Raw genomic sequence first — 19,123 nt, forward strand, 5'->3', positions numbered from 1 at the left:
CAATTCATGAGGTCATTCCACTCAGCAAAGGGCCATCATTCACAGCACTTATACGAAGACAAGTAACATCAGCGACGTATTATTATTTATATTTTGCTACCTTGTTTGAAGTAATTGATGTAAGATAAATAGGAAATCAGAAACAAAGAATTTCTATGCTATGTTCTATTCTGTATATATATTTTTTGGAATCGTCAAGCATGACACCTTGTCACCACCTAATTTTGTCACCTATTTGTCAATTGTGAATATTTTGCCTCGACCCCAACGAAGCTAAAAAACAAGTAATTTACTGAAGATCAAGCAAATGGTGTAAAGCAGTCAGGCAACTAGGAAATAATTTCGAAGTAATAAATATAAAAAAATTTTGTAATTATCGAAACTATCGTTTCATCAAGCGGTCCATTGAGTGCCTTATATAGCTGCTATAAGTGCCAAGCGTGCACCGACGTTTATCGCTGCATCTGATTCCATCTATTGGCGGAAACTTCCATTCCAGTTTCACAAAGGGCAAACAAATGTCGCTCGAGCATTAACGGTGCCTTCGTAGCTATATAGCATAGAAACGCTTCATTAAACATTGGCAATTCTGTCGAATAATGTTTACCTTTCTAAAATTCTTTGCAATATTAATTTCTTTACTGATCTTGTATGCCACACACTTTAGTCTACAACAAGTACACGGTTTACGAACATTGTGCATGCAATCGCATATTCAAATGCATCACGAGTCACGACGTTTTGTTTAAATTTTTCATGAAAGCGAGGCTATTTTGCTGGGTAGAATAAGTGTGAATTTGGGGAGTAATACAATTTATTATAGGTCTGATTGAACAACCTGGCCATTATCTTTGTCTATTATTATCATTATCATTGTATTATCTTTTATTTAAGTAACGTGGTTCAACAGAGGAATAATTGAAAAAAATATTATACTGTATACGTTTTACGACGATTTTTAACCCACATACGGCATATGTTGGCTTGGTTAATATGAACATGTTTTTGTAAGTCCCCCAAAAGCCACTAGGTACTGAGAGACTTATCACAATACTAGGTGAACTCCTTCATGTTGCAACACCATCACGACGATTCACTCGTAAACAGTTCCGTTCATGCGAAACCTGTTGAATTAGTAAAAATAAGTTTTAGAAAGCGGAGGTCTGCGGAACGTAATGAATTCGCAATGGGGCGTTATGTGTTGTTGAGGGTAGTACGAAACGTATCGTATTTCAGAGACCAGCAACGTGGTAAACCTATTTAGAATGGAAATAAAACAAGTAACAATTAAATTCTTACATTACGTCTAAATACAGGTAAACCTGGGTTTATCAAAGTTATACTACAAAACACGGAACAATTTGCTTTAAAAAACGAAGAAACTAAAGTGTTTGTTTTTAAATTCTTGCACCTAACGTTTTTCGGTGGTGTGACATGCTCACAAACAGCAGCTTCGATTGAGTAGCATTTTTTGAACCGCTTGTGGTTAGTAACTCTTTTTTGTTCAAGCTATATACAGGGAGGTCTTTAGAAAGACGCGATTTTATGTCAATAACAGAACGCTATATGTCATCCTTGGAATAAGTTTAAAAGGAGCTTCTTAATAACCTCAGCAATACAATAAGTTGTTTACAGTTATAACTCAATATACGCGGTTGACTTTATTTCAGGCGGTTAAGGTCTTTTTTCAATCTTTACCACTTTACTGTTTGAATGGAAAATGGCTCTCGTCTTTAGGTATAAACTGCGTGGTATACCAATAGATCAAACAAAATGTTTTGCAGACAGAATTAAGCCTTTTTCTGATTGTTGATACCAGTACTTAATTATAAATTATGGAAAAACGCGAATATACCTGTGAAATAAAACATAAAATTGCGCGTTGCCAGTAACCAATCCAACTGAGAAGCAAAGCCAACTATATGACACAGTCATAATAAGCACCCCAACGACAAAACTTTTTACGAAACAATGTAAGATAAAATATAGGTTTACAGAACATGACAGCTACGACGCAGCGCATTTAAGTTTCATTGGGGTAAACTGGCAACGTGAAAGGGTATTATTACACGGATAAAGCCTTGTTTGATGTGGAACAACACCGTCAATTATGTCGTAAACGGATTTAGCAGGATCGCAAGTTAAGATCAAAGACTAAAGCATTTTTCAAGAATATTTGTTTGGTAACATCAAAACAACCAATACAAAAGCATACCACCCTGACCTCCGAGGTTTTTAGCTCTAAAAAGTCTTATTCTTTAAACATTTACCAAACATATCTTTTTTCTAGTTTCTAACCGCATCACATGAGTCTGTCCAACTGAAGGGTATGTTGTAGTTTCGGTTGATGATGAAACTATTTAGTCATTTTTGACGTTCCTAAACATTTTTTTGGCGTTATAGTTTTATTACTATTGCAAAAATTGGTTGCAAGTTGAAAGTTATTAAAAAGGGAAGTGATTACAATGGTAGCTTATTATAATATCAAAGATACAAAAATGTTTTCGGTCAGATCGTATTGAGGTCTATTCAATTCATTTGACTTGATCTTTGATTATATAACAGATGTCTTGAATCATAAGAAATGCTTGAATGACTTGAGGTAGAATGTTGACGTAAGTGCGAGTCCCTTTTTTGCGGATCACGGCAGCTAAGTTGTCTCGGTTTCCCCAACTGCAGTCAGATAGATGAAGCCAACGAAAAAGTTTGTATGAATGATCTAAAGACAAGTTAGACAGCAAGTTTCTCCAACAAAGTTTATCGCTGCGGTGAGATGTTTACAAAACGATTTAAAACGCAAAACCAAAGACGTTAAAGTAAAAGAATTTTAACTGACATTCGACTTAATTAAATGTTTTATGGTTTTCAGATAACTGTTTAGGGCTTCGATCTCTTATTGTATTCACCGCGTTGGCGTTTTAGATCTAATAAATTGTGTGCTCGCATAGCGCGTAAACAAACAAAGGGACTTTTATCTGATGTTATCTGAGAATGAAAAGCGGTCGACCATGGTTAAGTAAGTGACTTTTTCTATAACTTACATACAGTAGTCATATAACGCATTTGTTATAAAGAGGAAAAGAGGATGATTTTACTTTCTATTTTGATAACGCAGAGTCGTCAAGGTTGATTTGGTAAACACAGATGAAGATTGGGCAATAGTTAGGAACATCTTCATAAACTCATTTCATGATTACCCGCTTTACAAGTACATGGTTCCGGATGGCTCGAAAAGAAGCGAATTTCTGCAAGCCTATTTCAACGCCAATTACGAGGTAACTGTCGCAAGAGGAGTCGGAAGTATTATTGGGCTTTGGGTGACCGACGACGAATCCGATGACAAATGTGATGAAAATCAACAACGAAAAGAGGAGACGAAATTGGTGGGAGGCATGCTTCTCATACCACCAGCTTGGGAGAGCAACGGATGGGCTATTAGCGATGATCGTCCTTACTGGGACGCTTATGAGAAGCACAAGCTTGAAGACATTTCGAAAACAGGCTTTGAGCGTTTAAAACGGTTAGAGATGTTTACTTCTATTAGAGAAAGTAATGTATAAAGATGTGATTTTCAAAGATAAAGCTTGTTTACCACAATTTCGTTGTAAATCAAATTATTAACTGCTGGAGAGACCACTAACTTGGTCAAGATACAATTTTTCGCCATCGTTAAATTATAAAGCGGAATTCGCTGATTATACCACGTGGTGACAGTTGAACATGCATTAAAGATTTAATAAATGTTCGGTTAAAGTGAGAAAAAATTTCAAGTGAAAAGAAAATCTTTTACAAAACAACGCTATTAACATTAAACAATGTTATAAAAAATATTTTCAGTGTTAAATTGTTTCAGAAATTGATCAACAAGATTCGTTCCTTATTAACACAGCGGACTTTATGATAAAAATTAACATGGCCCATAACAGACCTTCACAGTCAACAGCACAATTAACATGACCCACAGTTTACAATCATAAGCAATGTAGTTGTACTGTACAATATAGCAATGTAGTACTCACCAAAGCAATATTTGTTTGGACAAGTTCGCTTCTTTCTCGACTTAAAAAGGTACGTTATAATTAAATTGTTTACCCATGGGTGGGCGGTACCGCGGTACTATATTACCGAATTACTGTACCGCGGTACTTTTTCAATACCGATACCGGTACCATCGGTACTTTTGCAAAAAAGTACCGAATTACTTTATCCAAGAAATTACAGTCGGTCCCGGTACTCAGTACTTTTCACGTGATTATTTCAAAATTTTAACAAGTACATTTTCAAAAATTCATGTTAATTAATTATTGATACCAATTTTAGTAGAAATGTCAATTGAAATTGCAAGCGATTAACGTCACATATGTTTTGACCTGGAGTAACCTTAATTGAGGGCATAATAGTGGCAAACATTGCATTTGCAGCAGCATCTTTTACTCAAAAAGTACTGGTACCGAGTAACGAGTACCGACAAAGTACCGAAATACTTTTTAAAAATGTACCGAATACCGGAACCGTCGGTTCATTTTTGGCCAAGTACCGGTACCGTTACCGACGGTACTTTCAAAGTACCGATTGCCCACCTCTGTGTTTACCAAATTTTCACTTTCACCGTTTTCAGAGTGTCACGTTTATAATTTTCACACTTTATTATGAATTTTATTCATAAGCTACTGTTTATTATTATCAAATTTAACCGAGCCGACCTCGATTAGAAGGTTGCATTCGTTTCCATATAAAATATTGAAGAGATGTGTTCCGGATGACTGAGAAACCCAAATATCGGCGTAAAAGGTTAAGAAATTTTCACCTTTGCTACGTGCATCATCGCTTGTTTGTTGTGCTGATTTTAAATGCGGCATGTTTAAAACTGAAGGATTTTGTTCGAAAGGTTGCAGTAAAGCATAACTTTTTTTAACTGAAACACATAAATTCTGTTTTGGTCTGGTCTATTTTCATACCAAACACAAACACAACGTTAATTCCAAACACTTAAACAAACGTTTATTTTAAGTTTTGAAAACTGCTTAGAACGCCCCGAAATCAAATGTGTTTCTACCTACAGTAAAATAAAGTAAATCACTTTTTTGGACAGATTGCGCTTAACGCTACGTTAGTTTGTTGTTTTGCTGAAGTGTTCCTGTCGATAAATGGCTAAAAAATGTGTGCACTGGTTTGAGCTAAAACGTTTGTTGGAAATTGTACTATAGAACCAGGATCTAATATGTTTAGGTTTTCTGAACCCAAAAAGGAAACAAATAAACGCTAATATTCTATCATTTATCGCCGCAATTTCACCGAAAACCTTTGAAATAGAGTCATATAGCAAGCCGGTTTCATTCATCGCTATTTATAAATTACGATTTATTTCACGTTTAAGACAACTTGTTATTGGCACTTCCTCAGTTTTGGGGTAGAGAAAGAGGCACGCCGAATTTCAAACGCTTCAGAGACGTTGAAATGGTTGATTGTGCGTATCTTTTTGAATAACTTTTTAAAAAAAGTTGATGTCAGCAAGGCTCAATACTACAATAGATTCAATAGCAACAAGGGTTCAATACCTAGAGTGATATAATGATGAGTTTTGTTACATAATCATAATCATATCTCTTCACCACAGTGTTTTTGTTGGAATGTAAACCATCGGAATATCTCTATCAGCTGCTTTAATCAGAACGATTGGAAACCTGCTATGTTTGATGACTAGCTCATTGTTTTCTTACTTGCGGTCAACAATGCTGTTTGTCTCTAGAATATATATAGATTCTTTAGCAATAAAAATACAGCGTTTATATAGCCCAAAAAGGAGTCGTAAACACAAAAATGTGATAAATTAAAACGAATGGAGAAATAAAAAAAAATCTGTAACCCCAAAAATGATGATCTTAAGCAGAGGCTATTATGTCCCAATGACCAACTCCTCCAATATAAGCTGGCGAGAGTACGGCAGTGATGGTTTTTCATGTAATAATTAACAATGGTTTTTGTTGGACTTGGTATTTTTCATTTACATTTTCCACTTTTTTGCCTCAAACGTATCTGTTTAGGTACGAAGCCTGGGAAAATGAGCATATCTGCAAGAGAGTCAAAGCGGGTGGTACGCCGGTTGGAAATGGATTGTTTGCCGCTGTTCATCTTGATTACACTGACAGAGGAATTTCATCTCGGATTTCTTTGGATCTTATGAAGATAATTTTTCGTCTCTGGTTGAAGGATCAAAAACGCTTTTATCAAGCAAAAATATCCCAAAATAGTTGCCTACTACCAGAAAAGCCAGTCTTGAGATCTGAGCAGAAAGACGTGACACGCTGGCAACATAGTTGCAGGACGAGTCTAAGTCAACCGTCTTTGACACAACGCTGTCAAACTTATCGTTTGCTGTCCAACGCAAGGTCGACCAAAGACCTGATGGCGGTTAAAAAGATTGATAGGGCAGCTCAAGGTTTAGCAAATGCCAAAGGACCAGTTAATTCACGGGCCAAGGTGAACTTTAAGGATTATGAGAGACTTGACTTAAAGTTACCTGTGGCAATCAGCATCACTCACAGCGAAAATTGTGCCAATTTTTACAAGAACAACATGTTTTTACCTGTTGTTAAGATACCTTTTTACGACGACGTTGAAAAAATTACACCGTTTGAAGTGTTTATTTTGGTGCTAGACCCTTTTCGATTAGGAAGAGTGGCATTGTTCAAAAAGCTATTTGAAAACAGTCGAGACCCAAATGACAGACGTATGTATGCTCGCTTGTAATTTTTACATACTGTGTAACAATAACTTTTAAAAGTGACGATTTGTGTTAAACAAATAGACCTATATCGTAATGCCGTTTTATTTTTCTGTACATTGTTTATCTAGGAGTATGTAAATATTCGCTTTAAAGCTGGGATATAATCTCACTACTCAAGAGACAACACTGCAAAAATTGGATTTGTCAAACTATTTTCAAAACTTTAGATGGATAACTATGACAATTTTGGATTAGTTTTTAGATTGGGATTAAAAATAGCAAACAATTTCCAAACATTGTGTATTAGTTTACATAATACAGTAGTTTACATTCGCTTTATGTGAATTAGGTTATTACGATGTGGGGATTAATTATTACTTTTATTAGGTATATTCGTTACCAAAAACGTCACCAAATTGGACCTTAAAAATAGATGTTTCGTATCAAAAATAGACAATTTTTATCACTTTTAGACCTGTAAACTTGTTTATTTCCCGACAAATTATAAAAAATGCACGAAACTCAAAGTTTTTCTCAAATTTATGCTCGTGTTCATTAAAAATTGGTCATGATCTTGCTGTCATCAACGAAAAGTTACATTGAGCATGGATACAAAGAACTTTCTTTTGATTAGACGGATATTATATTTCGCCATCAACATTGTCACTGTATGTAAGTTAATATACTGTTTGGCCTGAAACTGTATATTTTAACAAAAGGGCCGTTTTTGCCTAATTTTGCTAAATTTGGACCTAAAAATATAAAGTTGTAAACTTGAAGTTTACAATTTATATTTTTGGGTTTCAAAAAAAATAAAATCTTAAATGTTGCAAAAATATTGATTAAACGTTTGTTGAGGTTTCTTATAAGATAAAATATAATTGGCTGATTTTAGCTATATTCTGTTGATAGTGATACGTAATTAAATGACGTAAGTTTTGATTACTTTAAGTACTTCATCATTTTGACACTTTTTGGAAGGTTTCTGAGTAATTTATGAAATGTATATGTGCTTCCATATAACCATTTTTTCTGCGAAATTAACATTTTTGCACTTTTTTTCTTTTTGGCCTGCGTCATGTCTTGAAAAAAACACAAAAGGAGTTGAACAACCTTATCATTATTAACATTCTCTTGAAACACAATAGAACGGAACTGCAATTTGATCCTGTGGCGTTTAGCGCCGCACATTCACGCCTCAGGACGTCTCTCATTATAGTCAAACAACGCAGTTATCGCCGCATTTCTCGCATTTAATTAACATTAAACTGTAATTTGTTTGTAAGTGTTCTTATACTCTACTACATTCTGCAATATATTTTTTACGTTCCTTGTGTTCAAATAAACGTTTTAGCTGAGTTACTGCTGCTATAATGTTTGTCTGCGATCTTGTGTAAGGAGAGAGGAGTCAGATGAAAGGGAATTAACCCTTGCGCAGACAGATTGAACACCAAAAACCAAGCGGAGTGATCCCAATTTGACATTACTTCTACTTTGTTCTTCAGTTTTTAAATATATATATATATATATATATATATATTATATACAAAAACTCGCAATATTTCTATGTGCAATTAATTTTGTAAACAGATATATAATACAATTATTATCACTCCACACCAAAGACCTAAAACAAAAACCTAATGCTAAGTGTTTGAACATCCTGCCAATAAATAGGGCTTTGAAACTTTTGGCAATATTTTTCAATCACTATACTGTACTGTAAAAGCAAGTGATGGCAGAATGTGTAAACATTTCCGTTGTTGTGTTTGCGATACTTTATATTATCGTGCTTATTTACGTGTTTTAAGTGATAATTTATGAATTAACTACTTTTAGTTTTCCAACAAACAGAATAAGGTTTAATGTGTGACGCTTTTCTGATGCATTTTTTGCTGAACATGGTGCAATATGCCAAAGAATGTTAACATATAACCACAAGACTGCAATGTGTGGCCATAAAGAAAATAAATGATTGCCTTTTATTGAAGCAAATTCTAGATGCTTCTAAAAGATAAAGTTTACAAGACGAATATAGGTGTGTTGAAGGACGAATGAGTCACACCACGCATGAGGGCAACAAAAAAGCGCTGTCGTTTTAAGCGATTTGTAGTAAATAAGACGAATGCGAAAGAAAACTCTGGAAACCGTAATTGTTCCTCAAATGATGCGAAGAATGTTTTGGGACTAAACTTTTGTTGTCAACATAATGGTTATACTAATATTGCGTAACCATTTACAACTGCATAATTTTTTGGTAGTCCAAGTAAGTAAGTTTAGTAACATATTAGGCCTATATAGCAGACTACTCGTACTTGTAACACAAAGTGACCAAATGGACGTTTAAGCCGTTGTCTACAATTTTATCTGTTTTAAGGGTCACATTGTCTGGTATACGCTTTATAAAATTTGTAGTTTTCGAAAGAAATTGACTATTTTGTCATAAGCTTATATGTAGGCCACGTAGTTCATCAGCTAACGTAAGGGAGTAACATAGGGGGAAAAGTTAAGACAATAGGGTTTAGCTGTTGATGAATCAGAGGCCAAGAAAGCTTTTGTGGAGCTTTGTTTGGCATACTAACCGGTAATCCTGGTAAACCTGTTCCCATTAAGCCCAGCATATATAGAGTCATGCAGGATTGTCCAAGGTTCGTCAACCAAGATCCCGGTTTCCGAAAATCTTTGATTTGGTGAATTCTTTTATTTATCGGTGTCAAGTTTAATATAAATCTATGCACAATTGTAAACCAAAATGCAAAACTCGAAACTAAAACACAAGACTGAAAAAAGATACATTGCCATAGAAATTATGTCAAGGCTAAATGCGCCACAAACGTTTAAACGTGAGGTGTCGAGAGTCCAGATGACCATTACAAACGTAAACATAGGTAAAAAGCAATGGTCTGGTCTAATCAATAATAATTAAAAGCTGCCGAAAACAATTTGCAGTGATTAACTCCAAATATGCAGTAAATCTTAATATGTTGTAATTAGTTGAAGTTTGACCAATTTGAATCAAGAAAAGGCAAATATGCGCTGTATAGCAAGCAGAAAATTTAATTCCATTTATAAACTCTTGCCTCCTGGAGCGTTATCTTACGGCTAGGAACAATATTGATTTTGGTTGTAGACGGCAACTGGCAACTTTCAATATTTGACAAAGTTAATATACGACAATAGCCAAATGATAACCACAGTTGACTTTGCGCAAGCGTAGGCGTTTAGGAATTATATCAATCAATTACATCAACGGTATTTTCAAAAAAGAAGTCGAGTTGCAAAAGAACTAGCATACAGCTACGTTTCCCAACTTGAAAAGTTGCAGTTTGTCAAATGATTTTTCCTATAGTAAAGCAAGCCCATAGTTACGAAATACGTTACAGAAAAATAAATTGCAAGAACTTGAGAAAATTGAAAACAATAAAAAACAGGTCTACAACTTTTGAAAGGTCACATTTTGATGTGTCATTGAAAACGATAATACTCAAAGAAGGAAACAAAAAGCTAAAAAAACGTTTAGAAACACTAAAGTTGTGATTCCGAAATCTTTTATTTGTAAATACTTTGTAATTAAATCAAAACCTATGCACTGTGAGTATAAAGCCAACCAACATGCATATTTTACTACAACGACGGAGCTGGTCGCAAAGACTCATTATATCCAAAATATTCTAAAGTACAAGTTGCTGCATACTCAAAGAATATGGTAACAATAACGTGAAAGCATTAAAACTACAAACATTATGCTGTCAATCCAAACATGGTGTATAATTTGGATGGAAATTGATCTCGTAAGCAATTATCAACAAACGAAAAAGGTATCCGGTGGCAAGTTATTAATTAATTATATTATACCTCACTGCAGTGTTACTGCCACCTAGCGTTTATTTAAAAGAAATGTTGGAAGAGTAAGTCATGTACAGTATTGAAATGGATATAGAATTATAAATTAACCAGTGTCATCTAAACTGTACAATTTCTGGTTCATATGCTCTGTTTAGAGCAAGGTTTATGTAAAACTGTAAAGAAACAAGTGTTTCTCAGGACTGGTTCTGTGTCCTACCTCGACAAAAAACAAAATATTCGAATTTGTTTTGTGTCCTTTTCCTGCCTGCTTACTCATTCTTTCTTATAAAATAGAACGCTAGTAATAAACTCTGGTATTTAACTTTTATATCAGAACTTAATTAACTACTAAGTTACATGTTTTCAACCATGAAACATTCTTTGCAAATATTGTGTCTGTCCATCCAGTTCATGTAGACTACATGAAGAACAGAAATTAAAGCATAGAACATGAATGAGCTCTATATTCGAAGAGAAGGATAGTAGCTTAATCAAAGCAGTTAATTGAAAAGTTGGTGGAATGATTTACAATTTGATACCAGTGTATTCGGATTTGAAATATAGATCCAAGCTTGAATTATTGCGTCTATCAATCGAAACTTGCACAACGGTAATGTAGCTCAGTAACTGGGGCCCAAGAGGTGAGAAATCATCACCGAGTTTAGGTCGAGCAAAGATTTTCCTTTGTTTGAAGAAAGACTACGATACCATTAATAGCTGTTACTACAAAAAATTACATTGACCCAACTTTACCGAGCAACTTTCACTTTCATAGTTTAATTGCAAGACGTTTTTATACAAGTATTCACGTTCATTTCTTGTAAGAAACCTCGCGTTGAATAGGTTTGAGAAAATGCTTAGTAGTCTACAAAACCAAATTGTTGATAAAATAAATGCATTGAAAGTATATTTGCAATGTTTTATATGCCAATATTTCTCAATCTATTTAACAGTGAATCATAAAAACATTTATATGCTTTATATAAAAGAGCTTAAAGCTCATTCATGAAGCAGCATCGGCATAGGTTTCCTGAAACTACACCGCAAATTTAAAAAAAATCATTTACACAAGTACAAGTAATGTCGGACATAACTGAGTGAAAATTTTTCTTTCCATTTCAGGCGACCTAAAAGAAACTCTTTCACAAATCATTGAGCTTGTGAGACAGGAAAACCATAAGCGGTATCATCCTTACATCATTTTCACACTTGCCTTAATTACAAAATATTTTTTTTTGAATATTTAGCTAGTATACTTGATCTCACTCTCTTAATTAGTATTAATTAAGCTACTATAAGATTACTGTTAATGCATTACGATTATATTCATACTCAGAGATGGGCAGTACCGCGTTACTATAGTACCGAATTACTGTACCGCGGTCCTTTTTTTAGTGCCGATACCGAAACCGTCAGTACTTTTAGAAAAAAGTACCGAATTACTTTTTTCAAGAAATAAAAGTTGGTCCTGGTACTCGGCATTTTTTAAATGATCAACTTACTTCAAGGTTTTGAGAAGTATGTTTTTGAAATGTCGTTTTAATTAAAACTTAAAGCCAATTTTAGTGCTTTTCGTTCTTTTTTAATCTAAAAATGTTTAATTAAGTCGCAAAGAGTGAATTCACATATTTTTGAACTTAAGTAACCTTTAGTGGGGTCATGATGTCGGCGGAAATTGCACTTGCAACAGAATCCGCTGTGCAAAAATCTTGCACTACTTTTACGAAATAGTGCCGAATACCGGAACCGTCGGTATATTTTTTGCCAAGTACCGGTACCGTTACAGACGGTACTTTCAAAGTACCGACTGACCACCTCTATTCATACTAAGATCACGAATTATGTCGAATTTGCGTACGGTCGTCGTGTTGGTTCAGACGACATTTAACATTGAATGGCGACCATGAGACGATACACGTTGCTCAACATTTCATGGGGATCGCTGGTACACTCTGAAAATACACTCAATGCAACTTCAGCAATGGCTTGCTAAACTTAACGATAAAATTGTGTGTCAAAAATTACATTTTATAAGCGCATTTATGTTTCTTGTTTCTTCATTCGAATTCTTTGTTTATTTCATTATAAAGCAACATTACTAAAATGTAATTAATTGAAAAAACCCTCAAGTGGTTGTCTGAAAGTTTGCAAGTCACTTTAGTACGTCTAAGGCTATTATTTCATGAAATCACATATCTCGGCTTGCAATAGCCCGTTTAACTCAAGACTGCAATTTTTGGCAAAAAAGTCGAATTTCATCAATTTTCAATTACATTTTAGCACAACCTAAGAATGTGACCAGGAAGTTTTTAACACTCAGTTTGCTATAAAAACAACGTTGGCAATGATGGCCTAACAGACTTTTTTTAGCCATTTCGTAGAACGTCCAACAAAATCATAGAAATTGCAAAATTTAAGGGTTTTTGGTTCAACAGAGACGTAGATATTTTCATTACATAGAACGGCTTATTCAATGAAAATCGTGATATTTACAGTCGGACGGATTATTTTCGATAGAATGCTAATACATGTGAAATTTACATTTACGTTTTGTCTTAAACTGTAATTTTTGCTATCTTGAGGGATAAGGGTAATTGTTTATATCTCTTAGGTGCAGAACCTTATTTGACTTGACTGATTAGTTGATTCACACACAGTGCTACATACAACTTGGCCTATTTCCTAACCAACTTTGTTTCATGATTATTCCATGTATTTATTCTTGTAATTTTTATTAAATTGGTATAAAGAGTCCTCAATGGCCCTTTCATACCAGCCAATGGACAAAAAGACTCATTTAAAATAATTTTCGTTACAGAAATGTTTTTCTGAAAATGGGTAGTGATCGCGATATTATTGGCAAGGCATTTATATAACAACACAAACTACTCAGGCACAAGATTGGAAGACTTCCCGGCATTTTTCAGCATTCAGGACAGTTTTTGCTTTAATGGGGTTGCTTAGTCATTTTCCTTACAAAAATACACGGCATCAGCTATGTAGCCTAACTTTAAATCAGGGGTGTCAAACTCTATCGCACCAGGGGCCAAAACTCAAAACTTATTTAACGCCGCGGGCCTTAAGGATAAAACTTGCTTGAACGTTTAGTGACACAAGTACTTGAATTGGAACAGGGAGCGAAACAACAACAAATTTTTGATGTTTTTGACTGGGCTATTTTTGATTATTCTTCTCTTGCATCATTATGTTTCATTCATCTCCTTGCAAAAACATTAAAGAATTAGCAAACAATAAAGAAAAAAGCAGTCCGGATTACAAGCGTTAGAATAAATCGATTTATTCAACTGTTGTGCTGCTGTATTGTGCGATTTGTTATAATCTTGTTTCTTGCTTGAAAAAAGTAAGTTATACGATCTCGCGGGCCGGAAATAGTTCAAAGTATAAAATATCATTGTGATCCAAGTTTTATTGTAAAGCGGGCCAGGAGTTTGACACGTATGCTGTAAAACAGTGGTTCTTAAACTGGGGGGCGTGTAAGACTCCTAAGGGGGGCGCGAGAGATGACAAATGTGCATTATCTTCTACATTCTTCATTAAAGATGTAAGTTATCTTCTACGAAGCCTCGAATTAAACGTTTGGTTTCCCAAAAACAACTACATCCGTCACATTAATGAAAGTTAATTGAAAATAAGATGCTGTTTTCTTTAATGCTTTTTTGTTTTGTAAAGGGTTGGGGCGCGGATTTTTTAGGTACCGTCAAGGGGGGGGCGTGTGCCAAAAAGTTTAAGAACCCCTGCTGTAAAAGAACGGAATATAATTACCACACCGGTTGCTAACTTGAGAAATTCCAGTTTTTCAAAGGGCAATTTGAAACAACATGAGCCCCTGGTCCGTATTGTTTAATATAAGGAATCAAACACCGATGCATCAACCACCAAAAGATACTACGCTCTGCTATGATAGGATGAAATAATACTCCGCAAAATGCTAGATCTCGACTAGATGAGGGAATATTCAAAAATAGCAGATTAAAACAACAGTAATTCAATTAGATGCATCGTAAGAAATAACAATACAACAACATGATGCAATTTAAAACTATCGTGCAACTTGATACGTTCGGGCAAAGCTATTTCATATCGAAACGTTACGTGCGAGGCGTGCACCGCCACCTAGCCGTTATAAATATCCTAAAGCGTTATCACATCAATCTCTTGATACAATCTCCGACCGGGTGAGCAAGTGTTACACTTGAACGTAAACAACATCACACCTCTTTAGATTCTCCACCGAGGTCAATGCTGGAAAATAATAGGAAAAGTATTTTCCATAAAAATGTATTTGTAGCGGTTAAATCAGATAAACCACGAACAGATAATTATCTTCAAAATTACCAGAGATGGAAATAAAACACGAGTTAAGATAAAAACTGTAAAAATAAATATTACCTTCAAAGTTTTAAAGAAAAAATCGAGTGGAATCAGAAAAAAATCATTGACTCGGCAAGGTCAACCTAATTGAAGCCATAAGACCACCTACCTGTAGTCATGTCAGAGTCCAACCACACTCTTATCTTCTTGTCTCTCTGACAAAAAAGAACGCCGCACTGATCGACCAGATTATCGTAGCTGATCTTATTTGCACTCACTGGGTTTTCCAGAAGTACGACAGCGCTTTCATCCCCTCCACCTATGACGTCATGCATTAAAATAACAAAGGTACATAATAAAGCGGGATGTGACAAGGAAAAGGTGAGGGGAAGCATCTAATCGTGCGATTAAAGTTAAAGATAAGCTTTGATTTCGCCAAACCACACACAAGACCATATATGTGTAAAGACTATTTTGAAATGACAAACGCTGGCTAAGTTTCCTTACCTCTGCATTCCCCTTTCACCAACTGCACGTTAACGTAATCACATGCAATATCATTACACAGGTCTCCGGCGCCCGGTTTTGAACCAAAACTGTTTGAGTGGATGTCGATTACAAGGCTGGATCCGTACAGACTTACCGGATCCGCATTAGCCATTACAAGGCTCTCTGCAATAAAAATTAATCATTAATGCAGTGTTTTTAACTACGTAGATTGTGTCAAGCATAAATCAGATTCAAGAAATCAAGTCTAATTTTACCTTTTCCATCTCGTATTTGATTGATAAACATCTTGCTTGTGTTTCCCATGACGTTATACAAGCGAGCAATCACTTCTTTTAAGTCATGTATCGTGCGCAACGTGGGACAATTCTTCGGATTCTCCAAAAGTACAGTGGCCCGCTTTCCTGATATTAAGACTTAAATTTGATCATTGTTCACCTAATTTAGCAAGCAACGCACCGTTAGCCATCACCGTAAAATAGTTTTTTTATCATTTAAATTGTACAAACGGAATTCCTACAAGTTGTTAATAAATTATATTATTCAATCATTTTGTGTATTTACTATTTGCGGCGTGGCGTGTTATTTCGAGAAGGGACAAGTTATAAAACGTCAATTCAAACACAAATTAGCTTTCAATACAGCTGACAAGCGCACGAGAATTCACGCACCGGGCTAAAATCTTCAAAACAAAACAAAACAAAACCATTTAAGACGTTACCTGTGTATAATCCATTTGTTCGCAGCTGAACGTTGACATATTTGCAGACCGGTTGGGTTGATGACTGCAATTTGTCAACTTGACCCCGAGCTAAGGTCAGATCTAGTGTACTGCCCTTCAGCTGAAAACAATCGAGAATAGAGCGGTCAATATCATTGCCACATCACAGCTACTTTATTTTTCGTGCAGCATGAAATCTACAAATGGTACATTACAAGCCACTCGAATCAAGTATAATTTACAGCCGGTGCAGTTTATTACTCATATAAAGAGAGACATTGAATTATGTTACGGCGCTGATTTTCAACGGTCAAAACGCTGACCCCTTTGGCTGCAAGTGCTCGTATGCCGTAAATAAAGCTTTAACGCTAATGGCATATCTATCAACGAAAATATAAAGTTTTGGCGTACACAGAGCAAATCATGAGTGAGCGTGGGATTCTGCAATTGCTTAATTCCCTTAAATGTTTGGAAAAAGATCTATTCATCTCTTCCTGTACGTGCCAGTTCTGACCGACTATAAGCTTTCAGCACAGCAATAAAGAGCTTTATGAACTCGGGAGTTCGTCATCACTTGCCACATTAGGTCTATTTACCACGGTCTGGGCTGCGAAAAAAAAACGTGCAAATCAAGTGATAAAAGATGCGATAATCTGATGCGTAATCCACTTCAAAGTCCGAGGTGTGATTGATTCGTGCCGATATATCACCAGTGAGGATTCATAAGCATTGATGTCCGGATACGATTTCTTGGGGGAAAAATAGCCGATTTTGGACGACAAGCAACTGGACAAGGCGACGCAATGACCATGGCATCACGCTCGGTAAAGCAGAAAATTTTAAACAAATAGAATACAGCAGGCTTTGCGACCTAAGAGGGTGTTAAAAACGTGACGCTTTTATATTTGAAAAATTCAACTTTCCAAGCTATTTCTAACACGAAATCGAAAACTTACAACAAAAGTTCCGGTAATGGGAACAAAGTTGTACTCAAAATATATCTTGGTTCGTGACGATATGATAAAGAAATCAGTGTCAAAGGGGTCAAGTTCGACGTTTTTGTTACAAATAATTCGAGAGTAAACGATTGATACGAATCGCAATACCCGTCGTTTGTGACTTTCAATATCAAATCCAGAAAGGGAGGATTGATATCCGAGAACTCATGATGGTGTTAATGCATGTCGTGAAAACGTCAAATCGCGGCTAAGTTCGAAGGTTCGTTCTCGTCCGTTCAACTATTGAACTAAACTGGTACTAACCGCACAATAAACCTGTCGCAAAATACAATCGTAATAGTATCCGCCACATGCATACATACTACAGTTCATGGTAATTTTTTTAAATGAAAACGGACATTTCGTTACGGACAATTCACTGAAAGCAAACGTATTTATCACCCCCTGAAATACAATACGTCCCAGCCCGGTCAAGACCTGAGGATAAATTTAGGCCATTCTTTTGACCTTGTCGTAACCGCAGGTAACACAAGTACCCTCTATACGAGGGACTTTTTATATCATTGTTAACGGATTTACGAAACACGTCAAATACATGTGGTTTGACGCTTCAGTTTAGAAGTAAAAATGGAATATTGAATATTCAATCAGCTCCTGGTAAGTCTCCACATGTTTCACCGCTTTCATATAAATTGTTGCTAACTGATCGTGCAAATATACTTATTCCTTAGAAAGAACTATGTTATGATACGTAAGGTCGGGCAATTCTCGTATAACCAACGTTTCTCAACTGACATTCTCTTCATAGTTGCAAGAACGACAGCAACGAAGCAATAATTGCAAAAGTTTTTGAAAAACGCCTCGCAATATTTATGAGTTTTTAAGTTTCTAACATTTTCTTTCAAAAAGTTTTTATAACAAATGTGAGTGTATACAAAAGTTGTTGTATGGTGAGTATACAAACCTACGTTCTTGAAATAGCATAGGGATAGTTAAAAAACGTTTAAGTCCGCAAAGTTCCTAAAGATGAGAACGTAGTTTTATTTGGAGAATTGTTTAAACTTCTGAAATTTGACACATTCACCTTCGGTATGTTCGAAAATATTGCCGAGGTGGACCGATTGTTACTTATACCACGATTACTGCTACCCGAAAATTTCCATTGCTCTAAAAATAAGGTTTGCTCTTGTTCTGTGGACTAAGCCGAAAATTATCCAGGAAAGGCGGCTCGCTTAAGACCGTAATAGAGGGAAGTCCAAAGGTTACATGTCTGAAGGATTCTAAAATTTTCGTATTACGTTTGAAAAAAAAAACTATTTCGACAATTTTACTGGTAGCCTACTGTTATCAACCGTTATCTTGTGTTAGGGCAAAGCGATCGTAATCACAAAATAACTAACAAACATAAAAGAGGGCAGAGAATTATACATTATCTGTCAACATAACTTTGTCAGTGGCCAGACTAGAGTAACATCCGACAACCTACCAAGTAACAATGGTAGCAATTTAAATATGATATTCCCAGTAATTCAGAAGCTTAAATTATTGTCATCGAAAGAAAAGTGCCCTACGCAAATGAAAAGATAACCTATTGAGATAAACATTTGGCAATTCCATTCTCTAATCTCATACAGAAATTTACTCTCAAGTATAGCCAGTGTCTGTAAAAAATAACATTTCGGTACTGCATTGGAAGAACAATTTTGTGATAAAACTCTTTCAGAAATTACCATTAGTTTTCCCTAAAATCAGAACAATGCCATTTTAGCTGAACATCATAGTTTGAACGAAAATTTTACCGCTGATTGCACCATCGAGTTGGCGCTCAATGCCAAACTCTTGCTGCTTGTACGAACTATACCCGTCACTTTATCATGAATAGCTTGGGCACTGAGACGTAATCGACATGGTTTAAGCCATTACGGTCAACTTGTTTTTTTGTACTTAGCTCCTCATTTCAAGGATTACTGTTTCATCCTTTCACTGTCTGGAGTAAACGCGGGATTAAAATATTTGCTTATATTTATCTAC

General features: G+C 35.4%; 2 protein-coding genes across 2 annotated transcripts in view; one reads left to right on the forward strand and one right to left on the reverse strand.

The window, feature by feature from the left end:
- The first annotated feature begins 2,547 nt into the window (after nt 1-2,547).
- Nucleotides 2,548-8,094, forward strand: LOC143460875 (uncharacterized). The gene is made up of 4 exons (XM_076958541.1): nt 2,548-2,768; nt 2,870-3,016; nt 3,116-3,520; nt 6,045-8,094. The coding sequence occupies exons 2-4, from the start codon at nt 2,979-2,981 to the stop codon at nt 6,748-6,750; spliced, it is 1,149 nt and encodes a 382-aa protein (XP_076814656.1). The 5' UTR covers nt 2,548-2,768; nt 2,870-2,978; the 3' UTR covers nt 6,751-8,094.
- Nucleotides 8,095-14,418: 6,324 nt separating this feature from the next.
- LOC143458694 (isoleucine--tRNA ligase, cytoplasmic-like) overlaps nt 14,419-19,123 on the reverse strand; it is a 28,889-nt gene continuing 24,184 nt past the window's right edge. Inside the window, exons 24-28 of the mRNA XM_076955545.1 lie at nt 16,134-16,254; nt 15,670-15,816; nt 15,413-15,577; nt 15,075-15,224; nt 14,419-14,836 (exon numbers count right to left, since the gene is read on the reverse strand). Coding sequence (XP_076811660.1) covers nt 14,781-14,836; nt 15,075-15,224; nt 15,413-15,577; nt 15,670-15,816; nt 16,134-16,254 — 639 coding nt within the window. The 3' untranslated portion in view covers nt 14,419-14,780. The remainder of the gene's footprint in view (nt 14,837-15,074; nt 15,225-15,412; nt 15,578-15,669; nt 15,817-16,133; nt 16,255-19,123) is intronic.

The sequence above is a fragment of the Clavelina lepadiformis genome, chromosome 5, assembly GCF_947623445.1.
Source record: "Clavelina lepadiformis chromosome 5, kaClaLepa1.1, whole genome shotgun sequence".
Lineage (NCBI taxonomy): Eukaryota > Metazoa > Chordata > Ascidiacea > Aplousobranchia > Clavelinidae > Clavelina > Clavelina lepadiformis.